This window comes from Pinus tabuliformis, chromosome J (genome assembly GCF_031772625.1).
Source record: "Pinus tabuliformis cultivar Carrire ecotype Pingquan chromosome J, CPIR1, whole genome shotgun sequence".
Classification (NCBI taxonomy): Eukaryota; Viridiplantae; Streptophyta; class Pinopsida; order Pinales; family Pinaceae; genus Pinus; species Pinus tabuliformis.
This window is the reverse complement of record NC_142295.1, coordinates 1,224,874,649-1,224,893,778: the sequence shown is the minus strand read 5'-3', so window position 1 is coordinate 1,224,893,778 and position 19,130 is coordinate 1,224,874,649. Positions and strand designations below refer to the sequence as shown.

The 19,130-nt window shown below is 39.3% G+C and overlaps 1 protein-coding gene across 9 annotated transcripts in view; it reads right to left on the bottom strand.

The window, feature by feature from the left end:
• LOC149231548 (uncharacterized) overlaps window positions 1-19,130 on the bottom strand; it is a 303,271-nt gene that overhangs the window by 217,046 nt on the left and 67,095 nt on the right. For 8 of the 9 annotated variants that reach the window (XR_016248077.1, XR_016248076.1, XM_089379231.1 and 5 more), the window contains exon 2: window positions 8,761-8,973. The exons of the other annotated variant lie outside the window; for it this stretch is intronic. Coding sequence is in view for 6 of the 8 variants with exons in the window: in XM_089379231.1 (XP_089235357.1) it covers window positions 8,761-8,962 (202 nt within the window). In the remaining 2 variants the exon portion in view is untranslated. The remainder of the gene's footprint in view (window positions 1-8,760; window positions 8,974-19,130) is intronic. 9 annotated transcript variants of the gene reach the window in all.

Below are 19,130 nucleotides of genomic sequence, written 5' to 3'. Positions count from 1 at the left end.
TTCTCTTGAAATTTTCTTTACATCACTAACATCGTTATGTCTAGGGTTTTGAATCACAAAGATTCTTGTTAGAGTGATTAATCATTAGATTGAATATACCCTCATGATATTATTTGATCATTCTTGTGTAACCCTAGCCTTTAAGATTCACTGTAAAATCCTAGCCTCTTGTTGTTAAAGGTATGTCAATATTGATTATGAAACTCTAGTCTACTTAGGGTTGTTATTCTTTTGATGTTTAGGTTTTGGTATTATAGAAACCCTAGTTCTTTAGGGTTTACTGTTAATGTCTAAGTTATGTATTGAATCCCTAGATCTTTAGGGTTTGATGAATTAGGGTGTATGAGCAAAACCCTTGCAGTAAGATCCTAGGAATGAAACCCTAGGTGTATATTCATCCAATCGAAACCCTAGCCTGAAGAAAAATTATTGTTTGTCTGACTTTGATGTATTGGTGTTTGTGTCCTGGGTTTACCTAGTAGGTATGAATGTTGACATGGGACCCTAGATATGTATATGCTAGTATTCTAACCTAATTGTTGATTTTTATGAATTCTAGGGTTTGTAAAGCTCTAGTAGAGATTGATATTCTAGGATAATGATATTTTTTTCGATATGATTTAGTTTTGATGATAAAATCTAGGGTTTGCAACAAACCCTAGTAGAGTCTAAAATTGTTGAAACCTTAGATGTATAGTAGGATTGTTATTTGATTGAATTGTTGATATCTAAGGCTTTGTGTCTAAGGGTTTGTGACAAAACCCTAGCAAGAGGTTGAAGTCTAGTATGTGTCTCTTACTGATTATGAACCTAACTAGGTTTAGGTATTTAATATTTGATTCTTTCAATGCCTCCATTATATTGACATAATTTTGATATAGTTAACTTCATGCTTTTGTATATGTATTTTGGTTGTACTTGCTATTAAAGTTTTTGCAGGTACATAATCTTCAAGATAATGAAGATGTTCGTATAAGCATGATAAAGGAAGCTATAAGAATGATGATGATCAAGATGACCTTGATGCCATAAGAAAGAAATAAAGCCTTGAAAGGATGAAGTTTCTTTGATATCATGAAATTGTTGATTTCCCTAAATTAAGAGGGAGCCTAGATAGAAGAAAGGGTATATCTCCCCGGTTGAGAGAAACGGCATATTATGACAATGAGTACCATGAAGTAACAATGGAACCAAATGAATGAAATTATTACAGATAAAGGTTTGTGATTCATGAAGACTTGAGAAGTACTGAGGCTGTATTTGGTGTTGCTAAAGAAGTGAAAAAAAGCTTTCGGAAAGATGTATTTGAAGAACTTAATGATGATGTTAGTAGCATCCAAATGATTGAAAACCCTGAAGGTTTGTGTTTACTTGTATATATATTTGAAATTTTATTATTGATAGGGGTTTGTGTTTGTATAGGTAGATCTCTCCATAAGAAAAATGAACACATTGGAAGCATGCTTGGATAAATGGATATATCTGGTTTACTTTTTAAGGAGAGGTGAAGCATCTAATGGCAAGATGCTTGGGAGGACATCTGGTCAGCCTGTGTGTTGATGTCTAGATCCTGAAGAGGGAGGGTGGCATTGTTCATGGAGCTCCAACCTTGGATACGCACCTAGATCCCTAGGTTGATGGTTAGCAAGTAAGCTTGATGGTAACTAGACTAGCTGAAAGCTTGAGTCCATCTTAGTACCACCTAGATAGATTACCCTCGTCACGTATCTAGTCTGCAGCACTGAGTGTGCTAGAACTCTTCGTAGTTCATTTTGAAATCTTCTATGTACTTCTATATATATGTAATTATGAATGCCTCCCTAGTTAAGAAGGAGTGTTGAAGAATGTAACTAGTGTCAGTCTTCATAATTGTATTTGAGTCATGATGTAATGTATTTGTCAAAAGAAAGAAAAAGAAATTTTAGTATTAAAGAAATTGACTTATTAAAGCATGAGTTTTATGCTTGGGTCAATTGTATTTCAGTCAAAGTCTTCATTGAAGACTTCTAGGGTTTATGTCAAGTGTCCTTGTCCATGTCATAATGTAAAATACCCTTCTTGGGCTTTATTTGTCAAGAAAAAAAATTGTTTTATTATAAAATAGGTCAATTAGGCCTCCTCCACCAAGTCGGCCTCAAGAAAGGACAAGTTTGCCTCAACAAGGGAATTCGACCTCACAAACTCACTATATATTGGAGCAACTCGACTCATTTGGAAGCACATCTCTCACAAGTTCGAATTGTAGTAGCTGGAAGCAGAAAAAGTGTGAAGTTCAAGAAGGAAGTTGGAATCAAAGTTTTTGGGTCTCTCTCTCTCATGTGCAACGAAATTCTGAAGCTACATCGAAGCTGTGAAACTGCATCAAAATTGTGAAGCTACATCGAAGTTGTGAAGCTACATCAAGGTCGAAGCTATGAAGCTGCATCAATGTTGATGCTGTGAAGTTGCATCAAGGTCGAAGCTATGAAACTTCTAGGCTAAAGCTACTGAAGTTGCTAGATAGAAACTGCAATCCTAAAGTTGGGTCAAAGTTCTGAAGCTAGGGATCAAAATTCTAGGTTAAAGTTGCATTTGAGAAGCTGGCACTTGGTAACTTTGGAAGAGATCACCTATCAGAAGGAAGAGCTGACTTGGTGGAGGGGGAAGGTATTTTGGTCTAAGGTCTTGGTTTATCTCAATTTGAATCTACTGAAGAAAGAGTTATGACTGGGTTTTCGCCTATAAAGGGATTTTAGACCTAGATGAGTGCCTACATCTAGTATCCTTGATCTTCACATTTTTACTTTGATGATTGCTTGATGAAAGAACACAAAGAAGTTAATAAGAACATAAGACTATCACAAGTAATTATCAATATAAGAAAATATTTCTTCTTTACCAATTTTCTAATATTACCGACATCCAAATCACAAGAGCAGACAACTAAGTCAGTCTACATATTTGAACCATTCAGAACGGAAACAACAAATTTATGTTCCAAGGAACACTGATATTTGCATTAATCTAGGATGGTCAAATCCATTCTCAGTCTGACAATTTTGTTTATAACTCAGAGGATCATATCGTCTTGTACCAACGAAGATCAAAGTTCTGAGACGAGAAGATGTTCGAAACGAAAAAGGAGATCAAACCCTTTCATCAGTGAGCTTTCAGGATAAAGCTTTTTTAAGAAGAAGACAATGTTATGAATATAATTTATATAAAAATAATAAAAATAATGTAAACAATAATAATAATAATAAATAATGATTACTTAACTAGTGATTAGTTAATGAAGAGGTATGTCCCTAAGCACATGAGTGTTGATGAAGAGGTACCTGCCTAGGGTATATAAACAAACCCTCACCCTCATTTGTAATCATCTCATCAATTTGTATATAATATTTAATATACATTACTTGTCCTGCAATGGATGTCTTTGTCTTCGAAGGCTTTTGAAGATTATTTCACTGCTTATACACAGACCTTGTTCGTTACACCCGTGACCCAACATAGGGAGGACGAGAACCAAGTGGCCCAAGAGGTTGATTCAAGAGGCCTAGGAGCAAGTTGAGACTCCCAACTCTACATCCTGGAAAAGCAAGCAACCACTGAGGTACACTGGATACATGGCATTGATGACTGAGTTGTTATACTCAGAGCCTTCTTGTTATGAGGAGGTAACCTCTCAGCAGGTTTGGTGGGATGCCATGGTGGAGGAATATTCCTCCATCATGAAGAACAATGTCTGGGAGATTGTGCCACGCCTGGAGGGAAAATCAATGGAAGGATTCTAGGTGTACAAGGTGAAGCATGGAGCAGATGAGAGTGCGGAGAAGTACAAGGCCAAGTTTGTGGCCAAGGGCTTCTCGCAAGTTGAAGGCATTGACTATGAGGAGATGTTTGCTCCAATGGCTCGTTATTCATCCATTAGGATGATTTTGGCACTTGCAGCTTAGATGGGGTGGAGGATCCACCAGATGGATGTGAAGGCAACATTCCTCAATAGGGTGGTTGAGGAAGAGATTTATATGGAGCAGCCAAAGGGGTTTGAGACTTTCAGCAGAGACACTCATGTTTGTTTGTTGAAGAGAGCTCTTTATGAGCTCAAGCAGGCACCAAGAGCTTGGTACACTCGCATTGACAGCTACCTTTAGGGATTGGGCTTCAGTACGAGTGACACAAATTCCAACTTGTACTACATCACGATTGGAGAGCTTCCGCTAATTCTAGTGCTTTATGTTGACGAGCTTATCTTGACTGGAGCAAAGAGCTTGATCCAGGATTGCAAGGCAAATCTTACAAGAGAGTTTGAGATGAAGGACATAGGGCTTATGCATTATTTCCTTGGGCTGGAGGTATGGCAGGGTGATGGGGGAATCTTCTTGGGGCAAGGGAAGTACACTACAAAGATTCTCAGTTGGTTTTGTATGCAGGATTGCAAGCCCATGACCGCGCCTCTAGTCACAAACTGGAGGAAGGTGGGCACTAGCAGAGCGGAGCAAGTAGATGCCACCTTGTACAGGCAGCTCATTGGGTCATTGATGTACTTAGTCAACACACAGCCTGACATATGTTTTGCAGTGAACCAGTTAAGCCAATTCATGATGGAGCCTACCAAAGTTCACTGGGTTGCTACCAAGCATGTCTGAGGTATCTCAAAGTCACGAGAGATTATGGTTTATGGTATAAACAGGCTGATGGAGTGAGGCTTGAGGGCTACACAGATGTAGATTAGGCAGGGATCTCCACAGATTGGAAGAGTACTTCAAGTTGTGTCTTCAACATTGGGTCAACAGCTATTTCCTGCTGAGTAGGAAGTAGAGATCAGTTGCTCTTAGTTCAGCAAAGGTCAGGACTCAAGTACATGGTTGCCAACTTAGAAGCATGTGAAGCCATATGGATGAGGAAGTTGTTTGTGGGTCTTTTCAGGCAGGGTTTGGGGCCCGTCGTGATTTACTATGACAATCAGAGTTGCATTAAGTTGTTTGAGAATCCAATTTTTCATTACCGCTCCAAGCACATCGAGATCAGGTACCATCATCTCAAGGATTGTGTGTAGAAAGGGATAGTAAAGCTATTGTACATTCCCACAGATGAGCAGGTTGTAGATATCTTGACGAAGGCCTTAGTCAAAGGCAAGTTCGTGTTTTTCAAAGATAAGTTGGGAGTTGTACAGAATCCCTTCCTCGCTAAGAGGGAGTGTTGAAAATGTAGCAAAGTAAGGTCTTTTGGCTTGTGCCTTAGCCGGTAAAGACCTCGAATTGTCTTTCTCTAGGATGAATGCGAATTCATAAGATAAACTTCAACGTGACGAGTTGATTTCTAGTTCATTGAAATGGTCATCAGTGGATTGCATGTGTAGTTTTGGAGCTTCAATTCATCCGAGATTCTTCTTCATTTAGACTACAGGATGAGGTGGCAAAGACAAGTCCAGTTAGGACGAATCAAGATTGGAGAGACAAGTTTAGTTGGGACAAGTTAAGTCTTCAGTTAACTCGGTTCACAACTAGAGGAAATCAAGTAGCAACTCAAGCTAGTTAACTAAGAACTAGTCCAAGTGTCACTGAGACTTGCTCCAATTAACTAGCAAAAGGAACTCATTGCACTTGTGCGAACAGAAATTTGAACTTGGCCTCCTTGCATGAATCAAAGATATATTACGGCAAGAGAAGAAAGAAGGCACATATTGATGATTCATTGTTGTTGGTAGAGTGCATTGGTTGAGGAGTGAAGATCAGAATTTGAAGAGTAGAAGTCAAGCCTAGTTTCAGCAGGAAACAATTGTGTGTACATGTCGAGATCAAGAGGCGGGGTCAAGAGCATCTTCTCAAGGACAAGAGCAGTGATCTAAGAGCATGCCGAGAGAAATTGTGGAGTTGAGATTAATTTCTCAGAGGCTATTTGTTGGCTGCAATAGCAGCAAACTTTGTTTGTAAAAGATCTATTTGCTCAAAGAAAAATCAATAAAAATTGACAACAAAGAAAGCAGGTTTTCCCATTTGGGTTTCCTGGGTAAAAAACACTAGTGTCAAGTTTATGTGTGTGCGTGTGTTTTTATCTCAACTATTTTCCACTGCATGTTGGATATTAAGAAGTTTTGTATCTTGGTGAAAGTTAAACTTGGTTTTAGTTTTCAATTACCTTGATTTTTCAATAAAATCATCTAAGTAGTTGCAAATTTTCAAGAAAAATAACATATTGCTCCAATACCATATTGAACAATGAATACATGAGATGTGAAATATAAGATTTTTATTATGAATGGAGTCGTCCAATACAATGAAGGTTGAATGGAGTCGCTCATTACAAGTTCAACGACTTTTATGTTTTTCCAAGGCTATACTAAATGATATGATACATGAGATATGAAATATATGATTTTTGTATAAATAAATTTATGAGATACGAAATATATGTTATTTATTATGAATAAAGTCATCCAATGTAATAAAGTAATAAAGGTATAATATAAGATGTGATAAAGGTAAGAAAATAGAAAGGTAGGAAGAAAATCTAAAGTTTGGAGTTATGAAATATATATATATATATATATATATATATATATATATATATATATATATATATATATATATAATTTGTATTTTTGTCTTTTTTATAAGTTTATTCACATGTCAAGTATAGGTATTTGTTGGATATCGAATTAAATTTTGCATTTAATGAGTACTTCGCAATTTTTTTAGTAGACCCACATCGAAACAAATTGAAAAATATGCAGAGCAAGTACTCATTGGATGCAGAATTTACTTCTACATCCAACACTTGACATGTAAGTAAACCTATAATAAAATAAGTTTAAAATACCAAAACGAAATCCAAAAATATTTACCCATGAAGATGACATCATCCTTTTGATTCTTTTTTTAATTAATTTTATTTTTATTTTTTAAAATTAATTTAATTATTACACTTTATTTTAAGATCTATTTTTAATTTGTCCACGGGGTCTTGGATAGACAGTGATCGGGTGCTTTGTTAAGGCACTCTCTGATGTGAAGTTACCTGTTCAATTCCCCGCCCCAATCAAGGTGATATATTGGACATGATGAAGATGTGGTCTCACCAGGCTTACAAAAAAAGATCCATTTTTAATCTCGAAATTATCCTAATAGAGATCCCATTATTCATTAGGTAATAATTCTTTTACCTAGTTGACTTAACCACTTTATATTAAAATTACCTTGATAAACTCTGATGATCAATATCAGCAAGACCAAAATAATGATTTTCTCAAATAAAAAGAAGCAGAGTCAACATACGTTCTTCTTTGAAGGCAACATTCTTGAAGAAGTAAATGAATACAAGTACCTCGGGATTGATTTCAACAACAAGCTTAATTGGGAGCACTACAGAAAGAAGAGAATTTTAGGAGGGTGGAAAGCATTATATGCTCTTCAAAACAGATGTAAAAAGGCAGAGTTATGGGATTGGAAAACAATTAAAGTGCTTTTTGGGCTCCTAGTTTGTCCAGTGATATTATATGGGTGTGAATTATGGGCTAGCAGCATCCCTGTCTCAAAATGGAAGCAAATTGAGAAAATCCAAAAATGTTTGATCATGAGCAAGTTTAAAATAAAAAGTTCAGTTTCTTATGAGATAATGTTGAGTGAAACAGGAGCAACTTCCATCGAAGCAATTGCTATGGTGCGTCTCATAAGGTATCTTCAAAGAATTGAGCAAATGGGAGAAGGTAGATGGCCTAAAGTTATCTTCAATGAAAGAATGAGTGAAAAAAAGAAATCATGGATGAGACAAAACAACAAATGGATGCAAAAATGGAATATTTACCTCAATGCATGTCCCACAAATAGCAAGGATTTAAAGAGTTATGTTATGGAGAAGTTTCGTAAGCATATATGGGGAAAAGAGTTGGGTAGAAAGAAGAAGTACTATGTTCAAGAATTCAACCCCATGTGTGATCTCCAACAAAAAGAGTACATTGGAGCTAGCATTCCATGGAGATCAAAGATTCTTATTGCTCAATTAAGAACTAACTCGCATCAACTACGGTGCGAAACAGGTCAGTGGAAAAGACCTAAAGAAGCTTGGGAAGAGCGGGTGTGTACTTTTTGCACTTCTAGGGCAGTGGAATCGGAAAAACATTTCATTTTGGAATGTGATGCTTTCAAAGATATCAGAGACAGTTACAATAGTATGTTAACATCAGTTCCTTGGCATTGTCTTTTCAGTGAGCGGACTGTTAGAAGGTTGGGTCAGCTCATCATTAATTTGAATGATAAGAGGATTGAACTGGAAAAGGCAAAACGCAGGGAAGCTAGTGGTCTCATAGACTATATCTAGTCTCGTGGACATTAAAATTTCATTCATTCATCTTAAAATTACCTTGATAAACTATGATGATCACTTAATGTAACTTTTATTCATATCTAAAATATTTTTTTAAACTCATAGTATCGGAGTGTTCAAATATTTCATTAAACTGGGACTCATAATATTGGAGTGTTAAACTACAACAAAGAGAGTTTACACATGTTGCAAAGCCTACTGCAAGGAAGATGCACAATTGGAAAATGGATATGAAACTGTCAAATATAGATATAACCAAAAAGCACACAACCTTATAAACTCAGGATATTCACTGGTAACAAAAATGTATGCAACCACCCCAGAATGTTTTTGAAGATGCAACTGAGTCGTCCCTGCAATCTACAGAACAACTCACCCTCATTTCTCATTGTGTTCAACAAAAGAATCATTTTCTAGCTATATTTGAAAGTTCTAGGCATGGGATGTGCATACCAACTTCTCTGCTTGGAGTAGTAACATAAACTACAATGAACTTATCAACATCCACCACTGATGCCGGAGCCCAAGAACCAGTTGACATTGAAGAGAAATGCTCAGGCGTGCCAATTAAAGGATGAAGGAAGTTCAGAAAAAAAAGTAACAGTACAACACCTGCCACCATAATCTCAATGTGGAGACGAGATAAATGCTGCATAATGTTTCAGACTGGAAAAAGACACCACTGAAGAAATCTTAGAAACCCCACATGTTATAAGTATTATTTATACACATTTCACTTTTATACTGCCCAGGAATCTGAAGCATTCTCTGACACGTACACATACAAAAATCCAACCAATGTCCAGCTCGGCATAAAAATGAATGGAATTACAAAAACATGTATAACTCTTATTGCAAGACTTCAATGTACCACTTATTCTCACATGCATTTATTAGTACCAACTCAACATATGTTTCATGCATTAAATGTCTGAAATTCAACCATGGGAAAAGGAACTTTCAATGGATGTTTCATGCATACAATGTCTGAAACCTGAGCATGGCAAAAGGAATTTTCATTGTAAGTTCCATGCATTAAGTGTATGCCATTTAACCATAGAAAAAGGAATTTTGGCCAGATTGAAGTTTGAACGGGGCTTGGGACTAATGCAACATAAGTATCCATCGTGTCTTGAAACTTACTGAAACCTTAATTTGCTAATTATACTTTTTGATAGACATGAGATATCTTGGCAGACTAGAAAGATAATGGTCACATTCTTTGATATTCATTTAATGAATATTGTATCATATCCATTGCAGCAAGCTTAAGGATTTAAATAGCCCACAATAGATCCTGCTTTTCTGATTAGAGTTATCACAAATCAGGATCTCTTTATAACACTGAGAGGGGGTGAATCAGTTTTATATAATTTTTAACAATTATTTAGCCAATCAAACGCATCCAATCATAAAACAAATGCACCAATCACATAGAGCTTGAACACAGGATATTTATGTGGAAACCCATACAGGAGAAAACCACAAAACTTCTTTTGACTATAGTGCAAGCACCAACTTCAGTTTACATTAGATTTTGTCAGCACCAGCCTAATAGAGGCACCAAACCCAATTTCTTTGCAAGCATCCACTTGTTGGAGGCACCAACCTGCACTGTTTGCAGGCACCAACCTGCACTATTTGCAGGCACCAACCCCCGATATGCAATCACCGACTTGCTTCATCCACTCAGATCTCTCTTTCGTTCATTTTCAAACTCAAATTTGTGACTCTACAATTATGTTGGAATTGTAACTGGTTTGGTCTTCATAATTATCATTGTACTTGTATCAATATGTATTTCATGTAAAAGCAAAAGGAAAAAGAAAAAAAATATTATTACTATTATTTTCATTAGTCAAAGCATGATCTTCATGCTTGTAGGGTTATTTGAGTCAAAAGAAAATTTGTCATGAGTCAAACAAATGTACTTGAGTCAAATTTTCATTTAGACTTGTTGTATAAATATATATATATATATATATATATATATATATATATATATTTTGAGTCAAACAGAGTCAATTAGTCATCCACATACCAAGTCGGTCTAGAAAGCCACCTATTCGACCTCCAAGACAGCTATAAATACAGTGCAATTCGACCTCACTTGGACATCAATTCATCACATTGATATTTGTGCCAAGAAAGAGAAAAAACCAACAAAATTCAAGACAAGAAAAGTGAAAGTCAAAGGAAAGAGAGCGAAGGTCAAAAGGAGTGAAATTTTGCCCTATCTGTCAAATGTGCAAAATTTCATATCTACTACATGTTAGTTTTTGTAGCATCGGATGTGTTCTAGTCACGAAACTTGGTGGAAGGGCTAGAATACATGAGATTTCCATAACCCATAAATCGTTTCCAAAAATTCCACCAAGAGATGGCTTAATTAGATTATTAACCTATTTTATAATGTTTCCTAAGTCTAAACTTAGGAAAACTGGTCAATTAATCAGAATTAATTAAGTCAAGGTGAGAATTCTCTAGAAACTCAAACGAATCGGCAGGGAATTAATTTGGGCCCTTGATTAAGTTCTAATCTTGGTTATTGATGCTCCAACAGATGATTATAAGAAGAATTTGATGGGTATTTGGAGATCACGCTTGTGGAGTTCGCTTTCCTTGGCAGTTCGATTTCCAGAGAGCAGCATTAGTTGTCAGAGAGACAGAGATCGAAGCAACGATAGTTACGCTGGAGGAAGCTTTCCAGATCCAGCGAGTTCATTGCAGAGAGTCAAAGATAGCCACAGTGAGGCTGACGCAGGGGCTACGCAGAAACCTCTAATAGGCAGTTTAATTTGTAGATTCAGGAAGTCGTTTCAAAGATCCGGAGGCAAAAGAATTTCATAGAGGTCAGGATAAACGTTTCTAGAGTTAGTGGCAAGCAGAAGAGGCAGCTCAATGTGAGATCCAAGTCGTACAGATTAGTGTCTGCGCAAAGCCCACGCAGAGAGTGACGCAGGGCAATTAGTAGAGGGGTTTCATAGGCCGGTCTTTAGTGTCAGATTGCCTGTGGGATGAGGAAAATTCCACTAGATTTTTGCCACTATTTTTTCTCTGTAGGATCGCCAGATTCGGCATCTAGATTTGTTGTACTCAGATTTTTCCCACTGCTGCATAATAATAATAAAACCCTCAGTTGTTGCACCAGTTTTCCCCAGTTGGGTTTTTCCGAGGACATTTGTCCAAAAATAACGGTGTCATGTTTTTTGTGTGTGTGCTAAATTTTCCCAGATTCCAGTGCTATTTTTATTCCGCAGTATTTGTTTGTGAAAATCACAGTGTGAATTATTTGGTATTTGTCGTAGCAAACTGTAAATAAATTGTTAAATAAATTAACAATTAGGAAAATAATTTCCAATTGCTGTGATAGATGAAATTTTCACATGGTATCAAAGCATGAGTGATCAGTCGGGAAGCTCAGAAGCAAAGAAGGGAATTTAGTTGTTCAATGGGAACAGCAAGACGAAATTCCTAGAGGTTGCGCAATTCATTGACAGGCAGCTCAAATTGTTGGGGCAAAAATTCGATTTTTCAGCTGCAGGTTGGCAAAAAAGTCAAGTTGCCCAAGATAGTGATTCCAGCAATCAGAGGGAGCAGCAGGACAAATTTTTGAAGTTTGCGCAAAGCCAGAGCCAGGTTGATCAAGATGCTTGGGGAAGTTCGATTTTTCAGTGCAGGTTGGCAGAAAAATTCGGTATTCCAATTGAAGTGATTCCAGCGGGCGAACTATCAGCGACTCATATTTTTCACTGAGCAGATTTCTTGTGTGGGAACAGAGGGTTTTTGCAGCAGTTTGCTAGAGGAGAATCTATGTCGAGTGGAAGAGAAAAGCAAACACAAAGGGAAAATTTCTCTTAGGGGATCTCGAGTTTTAGAGATCTAATTTTTCCAACTGCAGATTGGCAATAGTTGTGAGCAGATCCTCTCACTCCAAAAGGGAGTGCGAGTAGCAGATCTAGCAACCAAGCAAAGGGAAAGAGGGAGTTTTCGACTAGATCATAGATGGCCACAGTTTGGCTTAGACATGAAGACAGATTGAACAGTGCCTCCAATTATGTCATTTGGAAGGCCAAAATGTCCTTTCTCTTGATGAGCATGGTCTGAAAACCTATGCAAAAAATGTGGTGGTAGTACGAAGAGATAGTAGGGCACCAGATCCAGGAGGAGCATGAGACTCCAGTGTGCTAGATGGGCAAGGTCCAGCGCAGCTGCAACAAGGAGATCAGTCAAAACAATTCCAGATTGTTGCAGTAGGACCATACTTTTGCTACAAGGACCCACAGTATCATAGTACCAGGTTCAGTTTCAGTAGACACAGCCAATCATTCAGATGATAGTTGCAAATCTAGTTGTCGTCAGTATACATGAGATAGTTGCAGAGATAGATGCAATGACATGGGCAGTGTGAATTGCCAAGTTGCAGTATGCAAGTGCAATTCCAGCCAGAAGATTCCCAGCACAGAGCTACGCAGTCCAGTTTCCAGTACAGGAGGACAATGCGAGTTGCCCGGAGGGAGCAAAGATATTTCCTATAGGGAGATCGAGACTCGGAGGGAGTCTAGTTTCAAAGGGAGCATCCCTATGGAAGCTAGTGCTTCAAGATCTGGGGAGATCGGACTCATGATTGCAGTAGTTGTAGCAGCAGTGCAGTGATAGCAGCAGAGCAGTAGCAGCAACAATATGAGTAGATCAAAGTTCAGGATTGCAGAGGATGGGCAGGGTCCATTAAGGAGTCCTCCTCTTGGATCATCCCCTGGCTACAGTGGCCCACAGTATTTAGTGGAAGGATGGATCAGTGTCAGTTGATGCAGTCAAATTACCAAAGTGACAGTAGCAGACTAGTATCAATCATATGTTGAGGAGCGCAGTGCAATATTGACAGCAGAGCCAGTGGCTCATTGCAGAGTTGGCAGCAGCACAGATTCTTCAGTGACAGTGCAGAGGCTAGTAGCAGTCAGGACTCAGGAGACAGATGCATCATATTGAACACAGTTGATTCAGTATTTTGGATGCTTCTCAATTGCAATTGTTGCATGTTGATTTCTGGTAGCATCGGATGTGCCCTAAGCCTCAAATTTGCAGGGAGGCTAGGACACATGTATTCCACAATACCCAAAAATCGTTTTGGGAAATTCCACCCAGAGAAAGCTTTATTAAAATAATTAATTATTTTTAATGGGTGCCTAAGTCTAAACTTAGGAAATTAAAATAATTAAGGGGTATTAATCAAATAGAGGGTGAAACTTCTAGAAGAAGATAAGTATCAAGCCAAAATGATCTAAGCTATTGATTAGAATCTACACTGGGTCATTGATTCTCAATGAGAAGATTATAAGAGAAGGCTTGATGGGCATTTGGAAAACACATCGAGTGAGAGATCAAGAGATTGATTTCTAAAGAGAGCAACGCAGCAGTTGCAGGAGAAGTGATCGAGGTGATTTCTTGCAGTGAGGGGAAGAGATAATTTTCTGGAGGAAGTTTTCCTGATCCGAAGAGTGCAAGGCAAAGAGGATGATGCAGCGCTACGTTGTAGCAGTGCAGAGCTTCTAAGGGAATCTGAAATTCTACTGAGGAACAGTTGAGATCAAGTGTTGGAGCCAGGGTGTGAGACCGAAAGGACAAAGGTTCGAAGTTTCCATCCAACAGAGTATCAGAGGAGGTGTAGTGCAATCCCAGCAGCAGTGACACAGTGACTGCGTGAGTGTCACACAGTACTGCGCAGAGACAGTGCAGAGGCTCATCTCCAACGCAGATCAGTGCTGGATTTTCCAGTGACAGGGTGAGATCAGCTCACTATCTTTTTGTCCAGTTAAATCTCTGTATAGGATTGTCAGTTTGGGCATCCGAAGAATTGTACTTAGAAATTACTCCATAACAATACAAATCCTCAGTTGTTGCATTGGTTTTCCCATGTTGAGTTTTTCCGAGGAAATTTGTCCAAAAATAACGGTGTCAAGCATTGTGTATTTCTTTCTTGCTCAATTTCTTGTTTCCGCATTTAATTTAATTGGTGAAGGTTGCAGTGTATTAGTTTCGGTATTTGTCGTAGGATGCAGTCAATAATTTGTTCAGTAATTTAACAAATAGAAGAAACTTAATTAGTTACTGCAGCAGAAATTTGGGCTTCCAAATTTTCACATGGTATCAGAGCTGCAGGTGAAGCAAGAGAGTTGAGCCAGAAGAGCCCAGCGCTGAAGAGGAGGAGGGAAGTCGAAGTATTGCATAGGCAGCAAATCGAATCCCCAGAGGGATTGCGCGGTCCAGGCAAGGAGGGAAAAACTTTAGTGCGAAAATCTCTCTTTGAGTGAGTCGACAAAGAGAAAGATTTCCAAATTGAAGTTTGCCAATGTTAGAGGGAGCAGCACAAAGTAGTTTTCTGGTGAGACGCAGTTTTCTACAATAGTTGATGGGGCAGAAAAGCGTCAGAGGGAAGAAGGAGACATTGTTGAGGGAATTTCTTCCTTAGAGAATTCCTAGCCAATGAATTCGATTTCTCTATTGTTGAGCAGTAGCATAGAGGAACAGATCTACTACTCCAGCAGGGAATGCGTAGGCTAGCCTAGTACTGCGCAGAGGAGAGAGGAGGCAGTTCGACATTTCATTGGCAGAGATGGTAGCTAGTGGGTTAAGAGATCAGGATCAGTTGGATGGTGCATCCAACCATGTGATCTAGAAGGTAAGGATCTCATGCCTTCTGGATGAGCACGATCTCAAAACCTATGTCGATAGTGTGGTAGTTGTACCCGCGGATCCAGATCCACTCAAAAAGTACAAGGCTGAAATGGCGAAGGCCAAACAATTGATCCTCGACAGAGTGAGGGATCACGTAGTATGTCACATTGTCGACAAGGATACTGCCCGGCAGATGTGGGAAGCATTGGCCACGCTATACGAAGGATCTTTCGAGCAGCGGAAGATGTACTTGGAGCAGAAGATGAGATCCACGCAAATGCAGAAGGGGGAACACATTGATCTGTTCCTAACGAAGCTTCAGGAAATCCGAGACTCGTTGGCAGCTGTGGGGTCAACACCTCAGCCTACCGAGATGATAAGGCTGACCCTGAATTCAACTCTTGGAGAATGGAAAGTGTTTGTCCAAAGTATCCAAGGTAGAAAAATATTGTCGGATTGGGAAGGAATGTGGGCCGCTCTTCAGCAAGAAGAGATGAGGAGAGACTTAGTCAAGTGCAAACTTGATAGCAGCAGCAACAGTGGGACGAAGCCCAAGGAGGAGGAAGAGAATGCAGCCCTTGCATCTAAGGGGCAGTAGGAGCAGCAGAAGAAGAAAGATGTTTCGAAGATCAAGTGCTTCCCGTGTGGCGAATTTGGTCACTACACTACACAATGTCCTCCCAAGAAGAAGGACAAGGACGAGAAGCATGATCCGAAGGCTGCATCCGCAAAAAATCGAGGTGGAGGAGTTTGGTTGCCCAGATACCTCCAAGGGAGAGGTGGGGTGATCTAGTAATGTAGTTCGAAAGAACTACAGATGGGCAGGATCCTTGAGGAGTCCACCTCTCGAATCAATACCTTGCTATAGGAGCCCATATCAAAAGTAGCAGGATGGACCAAGGTCAGTTCATGCAGAGGAGTGTCAGAGTGACAGTTGCAGTGGCTAGTGTTAGCGCTTGAGATTTCACCCTAGGCTGAGGAAGGTAAACCTTCAAGGCTACATCAAACCATTTCACCTCGTAGCTAGCCCTACGAGGTATGAGAAGGCTCTCTCGGGTCAGATTCGGTAGATCTTTCAATATGATAAGCTGACCAATTAGGAATAAAGATTTTAGGCTAGTAAATTGATAAGGGAGGTTGATTTAAAGATTTTTGGGGTTTTTGGTGGCAATTGGAGGGAGTGCAATTCAGGGTGTGGGGATTGAGCTCAGTTTTTGCAGGTGGGTCTTTGGGGCAAGGAAGGAGTTTGTGCTGATGCCTTAAGCTGAGATGGATGATCAAGGAAGAAAGAGAGGGAGCTAAAGAGGGCAAACAATGACTTTGAATCCTCTTTAGACAGTGGAAAACATAAATATTAAACAAAATTGAAAGCTGAGCATGGCATGCATGAATTCAAACTTTATCACTTCATCTGTTCAATTGGCAGCAATAGAATAAGAGATGGAACACATAAACACACTTACAATGACAAGTAGGAAACACACCATCAACACAATAATCCACAAGAATCCACAATGATGTCTGCAAAACCCTGGCCTTCCTTTTCCTTAAATTGCAGTAATAGATGTACAATATACAATAATGCTTCTCCCACAAGAGTCCAACCATGAAAATGAGAAGGAGAGAGCATAATATAGACCATCTAGACCATCTAACTCCTTTCCCCACCTCTAGGGGTTGAGCTCAGCTTCCTAGGAGCAGTTTGAACTAATTCTAAACTAAGAACTAGAAAATAGGCAGCCAAACAACTTGCCTCTATTACTTAGCTAACTCATCCATGCATTAATTTTTCACTTTTTACATCATGGAAGCTTCTAGAAGGGTAAAGAGAGATAAAATCTATCAAAGTGCCATGAAAATATTACATTTATCCATCATCTACAAGTAAAAATGGTCAACCATAGTCAAAACAGTGTTTTTTGACAAAAAAGGTCAATTCTGGTAAAGCTGGCTCGAATGGTCGCGCCCCTTTGCAGCTACTTTTGAGTGGGTTCCACTGATCCAAATAAGGTGCAAGATGGCTCATTGGAAAGCTTGGTCTGTCTACTTTCCATCCCAAGTGGAATTTCTGAATTTGGAGTTGTTTTGCCCCCTCAAAAACCATTTCTCCCCAGGTCACTTTCTGCAACTCAAAAAGTGGGCAGAAAGTCATTTTTTTGATGTATTTTGAGCTTTTGGAGGCTCAAATCTCAAAATCAGGCTTCTCCCAAGTATTGGTAATTTTTCTCTTTGCATGCCCTTTCCAAAAATGCTAAGTTTTCAAAATTCCGAGCAATCCTCCAGAATGGTCTCACCCGGGGTGAGACCATTCCAATGGCCAAAACCTGTAAATTGCACAAAAAATTCACAAATGACAAAATTTTCTCCAAATTTCTTGAAATTTGGGCTGGGAGTCCCCAATCAAGTACCATGCTCAGTCAAAGAGGCTTTGGCCAAAATTTGGAGTGGATCGGGCGTTTTCCTTCGTTTTTGTGCTTTGGCCAACCGTCCTTGGAGCACCTTCATTCTCGCCGGTATTTTTGACATTTCTCTCAAACCATGACACCTGTGTAAAAAGTGAAAGAGGTTTTTCTTCCTTGGCATGTTTTGGACAAAAACCTCTCTCAGTTTTGCAAAATTCATCTCTGATTGCTCTGAAACAGCTTTTGAGTGAAACTTGTTCCGATGTGTGAAACAAGGGATTTTGTCGAAATGGAGCGAAATGAAGGGGATAGAGGGCTTCTAAATTCTTGGGGAAATTTTTGGGAGTGGGGAGGGATGTTAGGAAGCAGGGGAAAGTGGAATCTCAGAGATTAAGTGAGGGGAAGGGGTCGAAAAGGACAAAACACAGGCCAAACCTAGAAAATTGCCAAGTTGTAGCTAGAAACTAGGGTTTGTGCAAAAGTGAGGAATTTGGCGAATCTAAGGGATGGGAAGTGTTTGATAAGGTACTTTAAGGATAGGGGAAGGTGTATGAACATTAGGAAACAAGTTTTTCCGGTGATTTGGCCGCCCAAGAGAAATCGCCTTCAAAACCCTAGGAGAGGGAATTGAACCTTGCCTAGGCACAACTGAAGCATGAACAAGGTGTCAAATGACCCATTAGACACTGACATGACAATGAAAACCCTCTGAATGATGATAGGCTCAGCTGAATGATGACATGGACTGACATTTGGGCAAACCCTAGACCTAATGCCTAGTGACCAAATTTTGCTTGAAGACTCACTGAAATGACAAAATTTGACCTTGACACTTCAAAATCACTTTGTAAGAGCATATTTGATCACTGGAGGAAGGCTGTAAAGACTGACACTAACAGCTAGGAGCGCCAGAGACTAAGCAGCGTAGAGCAGGATTGGCAGCAGTCAGTTGGCATAGTGTAGAGTCAGCAGCACCGCAGAGGCTTCAGAGGATCAGCGCAGAGACTAGCAACAGTCAAAACTTCAACAACAAATGCATCATGCAGAACACTTGTTCAACAATTTTGGATGCTTTTCCGTTGCTGATGCAGTAGCAACAGCAGTTGGAGAAGGTTGCAGTGTTGGCAGTGGCAGTGCCAGCAGCAGCACAGATGCAGAACTTATGAGGGTTGCAGTACAGATGCAGTGTTGGCAGTGGCAGGGTCAGCAGCAGTACAGATGCAACATTTGCGCAGTAGTTGGTGGGCAGTGATGTCAGACATCAGCAGCGCAGAGGGAGATGTTATAGAGCAGGGTGATGCTTCAGCAGGTTGCATTACTAGAGCACATTCCTCGCTAAGAGAGAGTGTTGATTTCTGGTAGCATTGGATCTGCTCTAAGCCTCAAAATTTGTAGAGAGGCTAGGACACATGTATTCCACAACACCCAAAAATCGTTTTTGGAAATTCCACCCAGAGACAGTTTTATTAAAATAATTAATTATTTGTAATGGGTGCTTAAGTCTAAACTTAGGAAATTAAAATAATTAAAGGGTATTAATCAAACTGAAGGTGAAACTTCTAGAAGAAGACGAGGATCAAGCCAAAATTATCTAAGCCATTGATTAGAATCTAATCTGGGTCGTTGATTCTCGATGAGAAGATTATAAGAGGAGGCTTGATGGGCATTCGGAAAACACATCGACTAAGAGATCAAGAGATTTATCTCTGAAGAGAGCAGCGCAGCAGTTGCCGGAGAAGTGATCGA